At 45.6% G+C, this 8,882-nt stretch overlaps 2 protein-coding genes across 3 annotated transcripts in view; one reads left to right on the forward strand and one right to left on the reverse strand.

Moving 5' to 3' along the window:
• Window positions 1–12: 12 nt before the first annotated feature.
• On the forward strand, window positions 13–2,488 carry TAF13 (TAF13 RNA polymerase II, TATA box binding protein (TBP)-associated factor, 18kDa). Its single transcript, XM_010567411.1, has 4 exons — window positions 13–65; window positions 282–360; window positions 866–963; window positions 1,855–2,488. The coding sequence occupies exons 1-4, from the start codon at window positions 39–41 to the stop codon at window positions 2,023–2,025; spliced, it is 375 nt and encodes a 124-aa protein (XP_010565713.1). The 5' UTR covers window positions 13–38; the 3' UTR covers window positions 2,026–2,488.
• A 1,005-nt stretch (window positions 2,489–3,493) lies between these two features.
• Window positions 3,494–8,882, reverse strand: part of LOC104831675 (chromosome unknown open reading frame, human C3orf17) — a 5,557-nt gene continuing 168 nt past the window's right edge. Inside the window, exons 2-9 of one of the 2 annotated variants that reach the window (XM_010567412.1) lie at window positions 8,622–8,776; window positions 7,725–7,801; window positions 7,484–7,615; window positions 7,059–7,136; window positions 5,803–6,164; window positions 5,059–5,120; window positions 4,371–4,621; window positions 3,494–3,907 (exon numbers count right to left, since the gene is read on the reverse strand). In XM_010567412.1, the coding sequence (XP_010565714.1) occupies window positions 3,514–3,907; window positions 4,371–4,621; window positions 5,059–5,120; window positions 5,803–6,164; window positions 7,059–7,136; window positions 7,484–7,615; window positions 7,725–7,801; window positions 8,622–8,776 (1,511 nt within the window). In that variant the 3' untranslated portion in view covers window positions 3,494–3,513. Of the gene's footprint in view, window positions 3,908–4,370; window positions 4,622–5,049; window positions 5,121–5,802; window positions 6,165–7,058; window positions 7,137–7,483; window positions 7,616–7,724; window positions 7,985–8,621; window positions 8,777–8,882 lie in introns of those variants that run through there. The other variant, XM_010567413.1, reaches the window with a different exon arrangement.

Genomic DNA, 8,882 nt, shown 5'->3' on the forward strand with positions numbered 1-8,882 from the left:
CCGCCCCTCCCGGAAGCGCTCGTCGGGGTCGGGCGGCCATGGCTGACGAGGAGGAGGACGCGCCGGTGAGTGGAGGCGAAGGGGGTCGGTGAACGCTGGACGGGACGCTCCGGTCTGCATCCCAACCGCAGCCGGGCAGCCGTCGTGTGCGGCGGAGGGGCGGCGGGCGGCCCAGGCCTCGCCCCGGGCCGGGGGGGTCGCGGGAAAGGGAGGGAAGGGGTCCGGTCCCCCCGCCGCCCCGGGCGCTGACGGCGGCCTCTCCTCCGCTGTGCCCGTTCTAGTTTGAAGAAGACGCGGAAGAATCCGGCGGGGGCCTGGACGGCGGGCAAGGCAAGAGGAAGAGGCTGTTCTCCAAAGAGCGTGAGTCGAGCCGGGCCAGAAGGCCGTGCCCAGCGCTGGCGGGTTTTAAGGACGGTGACCTTCCCCCAAACATAGCTGAAATTCTTGAGGAGGCAGCTACGGAGTTCCAAAACTCAGTTTTCCTTAGCAAACAACGGCTTTCATTCTGTACCCCAGCTGGAAGTGCAGAAAGCTGTCGTGTAGACCTCCCAAAAAATACTGTTAATGCATCCTCTGAACCTAACTGTGCCAAAAGTCACACAGTCAGTGTTCAGCGCTTGGTAGGCTGAATGCATATTTAAAGAGTCTGTCATCAGACATGCTCTTCTGCACATCCAGCACCGGGCTTTTGTTGGAGTCTGTCTACCTGCTTATTTCCTGTATGTTTGCTCAAGGATTGTCCTGCCCAACAGACAAGAGTGCCATCCCGGTGCATCACTGTGGAGGCTGGTAGCTAACTAGATGCACGCTGCTGACAGTCCTGAATGGATGAAAGCGGCCTCACACTGAGTGTTTCTTTCTGCAGTAAGATGCATGATGTATGGATTCGGGGATGACCAGAACCCTTACACAGAATCGGTGGACATTCTCGAGGACCTGGTAATAGAGTTTATCACAGAAATGGTAAGTCAGCTCTAGAGAGCATGGTCAAAAACATTGCTAAGACTTCAGTCTTCTGAAGGTTAATACTTCTGACTCAAATACTGCATTATCTCAGGCCCAAAACTTTGACGCTAGTAGGAAAATGCTAAACTTAGACTTTGCTTTTCTGAGATTAAGGCAAAATTCATGCATCTTGCTCCATGTGGATTTAGAACAGTGTCTGAAATCCTTAAGTAGCAGTTAGATTAGTATTGGTGGTGGGAAAATACACGGCTGACTTTGGGGTTCGCTGTGGCATCACTATATGTGCCGCTGACAAAAGACAAGGCTCAGCTTTGAAAGTCTACTGACTTTTTGTGTACTCCCAGTATCTTTATGTGGATAGGAACGTAGCTCTGTGCTACAAAAGAAATGCAAGCTTCTGGGGCCTGAAGCCATCACTCTTCCAGACATTTAGATACTGTTTGAAAGTTTGTTTTGTTTTTTGAAAGAAGTTATTCCTACTGTTTGTGGATCCCCTTTCTTTTGAAAGGTTGGCCTTGCCTTCCCTCATCAAAATGCCCTAAACTGTCCTGTGATACAGGTACTTCACACTGCTTTCAAGTTCTGCCTGATGCTGTTCATCTTCAAGCTCTCTGCAGGTTGGGTGTCCTATGTGTAATCTGGCTTTAGTTTTGATGCCATTACTGTTATGTGTATATAGTGGTATGTGCTGGGTTTAAGTGACAGGCAGCTGGGGACAGCAGAGCAACAGTAAGTCCATGGTTTACTTGTGACTAGGATGATGGTGCCCAGATCCTGCAATTGCTTACTTTTTGATTATAAAATGACAGGAAATAAAGTGGAATTGAGAGCTTAAAAAACATTAAGGGGCAAAGGAACCCTGCTGACTTTCTTCTTGTTCTCTAACAGACACACAAGGCCATGTCAATTGGGCGGCAGGGTCGTGTACAGGTTGAGGACATTGTCTTTCTAATACGCAAGGACCCCCGGAAGTTTGCCAGAGTTAAAGACCTCCTAACTATGAATGAAGAACTGAAACGAGCCAGAAAGGCCTTTGATGAAGCAAACTATGGATCTTGATTTTATGCGCAAGCTGCACTGGGACATTACTTGGGCACCTGCTGCCCAAAAGGAAGGAACATGATGTGTGGTGTTTGGAGGGGTTATTGAGGATGGAGGTCACTGCTGGGATGTATGCCCTCACTCCCAGCCTTTTCTGAGAAGTATTCAAGCAGCTGAATGTTATCTGATTGTATGTGGTATACTTAGGTATTTTTATACTGTTTTATGAAATGAGAAAAGAGCTCTAAGGGTTCTTGTAATGGCAGGAAGTCTGAAATAGGACTGTGTTGAATCAGATATCTAGAGGGCTAACAATGGGTGATTCTCTACAACTATTTCAGTTATCACTGGGTATTCCTGTGACAGGAAACCTAGAAAATGGATCTTTGTTAACTGGACAAAGTCTTCAAGCCCAAACTACTACAGAAGTTCTGCTCTTTGCTCTGTATATGTTTGAATAAAACATTTTAAGTTTGTGCCCGCTCCTTACAACTAAAATTACATTGATCAGTTCACACAAGGTGCGTAATACAGGGTTTTTAGCACTTAATTGGCTAGGAAGGTTATTTTTAATTCTGTCCTAGTGGGCACAGCTCTTTTGTTTTCTCAATAGTAAGCCTAGGAAATTGAAGTTAACCTATTCCTGATTTACTTGCACTTACAGCCTTTCCTTACCCCTGTTAGGCTGGTGCTCTACAATAAAGCATATTCCTGTTCTTCATTGAGACAATTTTTTCTTTGTATTTGCTGGTGATCCTGATCTTGGGACTTAGTTACAAGCAAGAGCCTGGCAGAAAGCACTAACCCCAGTGCTTGTTCTAATGTTATTTCATTAACACATGTTGGAGTAGCTGTGCTTTACATTGCCAAGCTGGCAGAAATCGCACTTACTTACATTAAAAAGATTTCAGGACAGTGAGAAACATGTTCACCAGTCAGGAGTTTACTATTGCAGGCCACAGCTGTGCTTTCCTCTGTTTCTGGAGCAGCTCAGACGCAGTAGGTTCAGTTAACTCCTTATTTCAGGACAAGGATAACAACTGCTGAACAGTGATAATACTGCAAATCAAGGCTGTCCCCTATACAAGCAGCACAGAAGGAAGGGTGTAAGACTGCTTCTTTGGAAAAGTGGCAGCAGGTCTTTTGTCCTAAGCAGCAGTAAGTGATCAGCTGCAGCCTTCCACTGTGGATGGTAACTATTTGCACTGTGGATTTGACAGCAGCACATAACATGGTTGAGCAATAGAGAAAGGACACTGAGTAAGGATAACTCAAAAGTCACTGCTCCTGGAAAAGGCTAGGTAAAAGGATGAAGACTAGTCAACTGTTTGGAACACCCTTCCATTAAAAAAAAAAAAGCTGTTTTACAAAAACATAATAAAATAGTTACACTCTGAATTCTACGAAAGTAGCAAGTTATCAAGACACCATTAGGGTTCTAGGGGTTTTACTTAAAAAAAAAAAAAAATTAATTACTTGACCCCTTTCCTTCTTGCAAGTCCAGGGTCAGACACCCATTGCTGCAAAAATAGAATCAATATCCATGTTCTCAGTAACTTCTTTCCACACAGGGCCAGGGCCTCCTTCCAGCAGCAGCTGCTTAGGGGTCCCCGGTGCACTTAGTTTGACACAGCCTGTATCAGCACTGGAATGTCCTTCCTGACTCGGAGGCCCATCCTGGTAAGCTGGGAGGATGAGTGATGCGCTATTCTCGCAGACCCCCAAAATCTCAGGTTTTTGCCGAACAGTCTTCACAGTTCTCTTCAAGCGCGTGGATGATTTGATCCTCCTTCGACAGAGCCATGCCCTGAGGTACTGCTTTGGCCAGCGTGCGTTTTGTGACCCATATAGGAGGTATTTACAGACAGATGTTTTGACACAGCACAGTTTTTTCTTCAAGCTTAAGGGGAGGAAGTTGCACATAACATAACTTTATCAGCTGCTAAAGTGTTACTTCATTTGAGGTTTGGAGATACTTGGTTATTAGCCTTCTCTACCGTTTTCTTTGTCATGCCAAGGAGATACAACACCACCTTGTACAATATAGTAGCCAGGGCATTCCAAAGACAGACAACACCCCTTGCATCATATAATCATTACCATTAAACATGCACATGATTTAAGTTGCATTTTCATCCTCCCTCTTAAGTATTTGGGCATTTGTTAGCCTTTTAAATCCTTTCACAAATGACTGAAGCTAAATAGAATGCTCATGTCAGAGCATCCAGTAACCTGAAGCAGCGATCCCATTTGAGTTTGAAAAGAATAGGTTAGACCACTGCATTTCTCTACACTGTAGCAAAATAGATAATATTAAAATGTAAAGTGTCAGATCCAGAAACCCCACACCCATGCAAAATTACCTGCATCCTTGAGCCTCCACATGGTGCAGCCGATTGCTTTTCAACAACTTGTTACGCAGAAAATAAGCTTCTGATTTGAATTTGTTGCCTTTGCACCACAGAATAGCTTTTCTGAGTGCCTCTGACAGTTCCCCAAATGATGTAGCTGTTTGAACCATCTGTACAAGAGATCCAGTATGCTGCGATTTTGCTATACGAGAGGAAAGCGATGCTGACTTTGCTTTAAAAGATGTTGACACAATGCTTATACCCTGAAATAAAAAAATTACAGAAACAGTCTTTCAAAAACATGACATGCCTGATCCTCTCTGCTGAAGAGGAGCAGAGCCCTGAAGTTTTTGTGATAACATTCCTTATTTCCTAAGGAGAAAGTGAAAGAGCAGTCTTGTTTTGTGGAATACAAAAAGAAGAGGCAGGCAATTAGAATTTGTATTCCTGTCTACTACTGACTTGCTCGCTGATCATTTCACTTGACGTACCAACAAAAGCTCAAATTCCTAAGCAGAAATTATAAGCAATTTTCAGTGCAACACTTTCACGCTAACTTAGGTTATTAGACAAGCAAAAATAAGGTAGGGAAAGGGGACATTTTCAATCAGGGATACCATGTTTTGAGTGTTAAGGTCTTTAAAGTAAAAAAAAAAAAAATTAAATAAATAAAAGGAGCATGAAACAGTACCATACAAACCTCTTGTGTTGGAGGTCTGGATGGTCTAAGTAAGCTCTTCACATCAAACCCCAGGTGCTTCCCTACAAAGTGAGAGGAGAGTTCCCATTACGAAGTAAAGACGGTTTTAAGTCTTTGCACAGAGACACCACAATGCTTTGCCCTGCTGAGTTCTCAGATCATCTGCCATCTCAGCAGGCTCACACTTGTACTCAACATTTCCAGGCAAACTCAAGGGGACTACACTCATTTCACATGGCAGCTGGCAAGGTATGAAGAGGATGCAGAGATTCGCAGATGGCTGCAAAGGAGAACTTAATGGGTAAAAGCTGCACACAAACACCCGGATGCCTGCAGTCACTCGCCATAGCCCTGACTGCAGGGGAAGACTTGGGCACAGCCCAGAACCAGCAAGCACAGTATGGACTGCAGACAGTGCTCTTAGCTTTCCTCACTGTCCTTGGTCCCCATCTATGCAGAAGCAGGAAAATACAAAGTAACTGTTCACAGGATCTGTATACTGCATTCATTACCTGCTTCTCTCCATGCTGTATCACGTTTAAAAAAAAAAAAACAACAAAAAAATACCCAAACCTCACAATACTGACATTATCCACAGCTATATAAAGGCAAGGGTATGTGCAGCATTCTCTTCTTCCAAGGACAGGAAAGGGGAGTTTGTATAGAACCACACTCTGTTGGACAGAAGTTGTGGTCAGTCTCTGAGATGTCAGAAACCAGTAGCACTGTAGCACAAGGCTTTACCTTTGCTGGCTCTGGTCACCAGAACTGGCTCTCCAATGTCCACAGGGCATGGGACACTACAGTTGTTCACAGCACTCGTGCAGGTCACAGAATTTCTTGTTTTCCCAACCTCTGACACTGCTTCTGGCATTGTTGGGAAGAGCTTCTTCAGCCAGCTGGTAGGTTTTTTTGTTGTAAGCATTCTAGCCTTTTGCTTCTTCACCTCATAAGAAATGTTAACTCCAAGGAAGTTACTGATATCAGAAGGGAAGGTAAACCCCTTGATATAAGGCATCTGTTGGGTCTCAGATACCAGATGAAGTGATGTCAACAACATGCCATACAAAGACATGAGGCTCTGCAATACACATCTGTACTGAATCCTAAAGAAAGAAGACAGAAAAGTCAGGAGTCTCCTCCTGCAAAACCTTGTGCTCACTGAAGAACTACCTTCAGCTCAAGCAGAAAAGCTGATAGAAGAGATTCCAAGCTGCCCTTTCCCTATTCCCCCTCAATAGAAGCTTATCTTTTTACACTCCATCACCAGGCTTTCCTTAATATTAGTCTGAGCTTTAATTAACTGTTCAAGATCAGATTGTAGGAGGGAGCTTCCCTAGAGCTTTGCCAAGTGCCACACCTGGGACTCATCAGGTTCTCAGGTCACATCCAAATCATTTGACATAAGCTCTTCCCCTAAAAGCAATCTGTACCAACTCAGGACAACAGTGCTAGCACGGATGCCATACAATCGCCTGCTCTACATTTACTGGGGAGACAGATTTCTTGTGCCAAAGAATGTTCTACTGAGTTGTTCTAAACAATGCTGTTACTCCTTCAGCTACAGACAGCAGTTACTTTCTCATATTGAGAGAGACCAGAACACTGATTTCCCTGGAAAGCTCAGCAGTTACCATAGAACAACTTTATCCCAGCCGTTCCTTTTCAGCATGAGGCGGGACTTACTGCTCACTGCAAAGAGCGCCAGATGTTAGTGTTTGCAGCAGGCTGGCATTAACACCATGATTTTATTAGTGCTACATAAAGTTTGCTATGAACCAAGAACAAAGCCTTCCATAACAGCACGTAAGAAGTCTCTCTTCACTTGGATAACTCTTCAGGTGCTAGAATCAAGTCCAAAAGGATGCAAGGACACCCCCCACCCCCCTCCCAACTGAATAAAGCTCACTCAGCAGCAAGGCCTAATTATAAGCCCTTCTCCCTGACAGGCATGTCAAACAGACAGACAACAAACAAGACAGACTTTTGAATACACAAACCATAGCCGGCTCAACAACCCTGAAGCCACAGTGTTCAAAAGTATGAATTCTTCCGAGCAGAGATGTTTAACGGACAAGCTGAAGATTACACCAGTTAAGGATAAAAAATAAACAGCATGTAATGAGACCTGCTGAACACACCAACCAGAGGCAATTCACAAGGCAATATTATCCTGGATAATTTGTGAGATGAGTATCCAAACTTTGGGTTGCTCAAGGCTGGAACAGCAGCCAGCCAACAGCCTGAGGTCCCTACATAATAACTTGAAAATAAGATGTTTGGCTATCAAAGAAACTTCAGGTTGCACGTATGAATTACACAGTTGAATCCATCAGCAATACAGGGCCTACAGCAGACCTAGTTTTGGTCTCATGAGGTGCTGCTGGTGAACTGTAAGAATGTTTTCATGGTGAAAAAAGGATACAGAAAAGCTTTACAACAACAGTCCAGTAGACGCAGTATGAGCTTGCAACCTCCCAATACCTTCAGAGCCACTGTTTCCAGCATAGGCTGGCTGGGAACTAAGCACTCTGCGCGGGCTTGGGATGTACTTTTCCTGTGTCGATACAAGGATGAGGAGATGGTTATGATCTAGCATTCCCCCTCGCTTTAGCTCTGCGGACTCAGTTAACGGATAGTATAACATATGGGATCATGATACATACTTGGGAATCAGTTCTGCCAGAGTTTCAATGCAGCCCAGCAAGTTCATTTTCCATAGGCGCTTCAAGCATTGTTCTACCTAGAAAAAAAGAAAACTCTTTTGATTGGTATTTTGAGAGATGGGAATGCTTTGGTCTAAGAACTGTCACTATATTAAGTGACACCTTCCGCTATTCAATTTAACAGCATAAATTGTAGGTTTGCATGATGGAACGTTCTAGTATGCTCCTATATCTGCACTATGATGAAAAAGATCCCTTTATCACACTATTGTGTATATGGAATTAAGTGAAGGGCTGGAGTAAGCCATTGTTAATTGGTGCTGCATGGTTTCCTCTGCTGTATATGTTTCCCCTGCCTTTGGTACTGGCCTTCAAGAATGAGAATGTATAAACAAATTGAGAAGGTAAGAACAATTCCTATTCTATTTCAAAACAGTTATTTGAAGATACTGACAATCTCTTTACCAGAAAACGGGTAAGGAGTTCACTTTTCATCTTAAGACAGAAAGTGCCTAATAGCGTAGCCTAGGATTATTCTTCCCCCTTCCCATTATTACAATTAATTGATAATGAAAACCCCGTATTACTCGTACCTACTATTCAAAGGTATGGAACTGTACCTACTGCAGGTCTCAGCGTGCGTATGAGAGACCGAGTATTGGTTCCCTGGGGCTGGAAAGCACAAATCGCCCTGGCTGCACAGTGCCATGAAACCCACTGAACTGAACTGTGAGGAGGCTTAAAGCCGGCGAAAAGGCACCTGCTCCAAACCGCTTTTCGCGCGATGCTCCAGGCATCGAGCGCTGCTCCGAAGGCCTTTCGGGGACTGCTGACTGGGGGCCGGGGTGCAGCGACCAGCTGCCGGCTACCTGCCGGCCAGCCGGGGCTGCTCCTCACCTGCTGCAGGGCCAGGTAGGACCGGTGCCGGAGCAGCCTGTGGTGGTAGACGTACAGCACGGCCCGCAGGACGCGTCCCTCGGCGGCCAGGCCCGTCCCCGACAGCCGCTTGCCGGCGATGTCGCACCGCCGCCGCAGCGCCGGCAGCCACCTCACTGCGGGCGGGAGACGGGCACCGCCTCAGTGCCCGCCTCAGGCGCCCCCCAACGGTCCCGCCTCCCGCGGCCGGCGAGCACCCACCGACCGGCCGACCCCCCGACC

This window comes from Haliaeetus leucocephalus, unplaced genomic scaffold (genome assembly GCF_000737465.1).
Source record: "Haliaeetus leucocephalus isolate CR32 unplaced genomic scaffold, Haliaeetus_leucocephalus-4.0 Scaffold228, whole genome shotgun sequence".
Taxonomy (NCBI): domain Eukaryota; kingdom Metazoa; phylum Chordata; class Aves; order Accipitriformes; family Accipitridae; genus Haliaeetus; species Haliaeetus leucocephalus.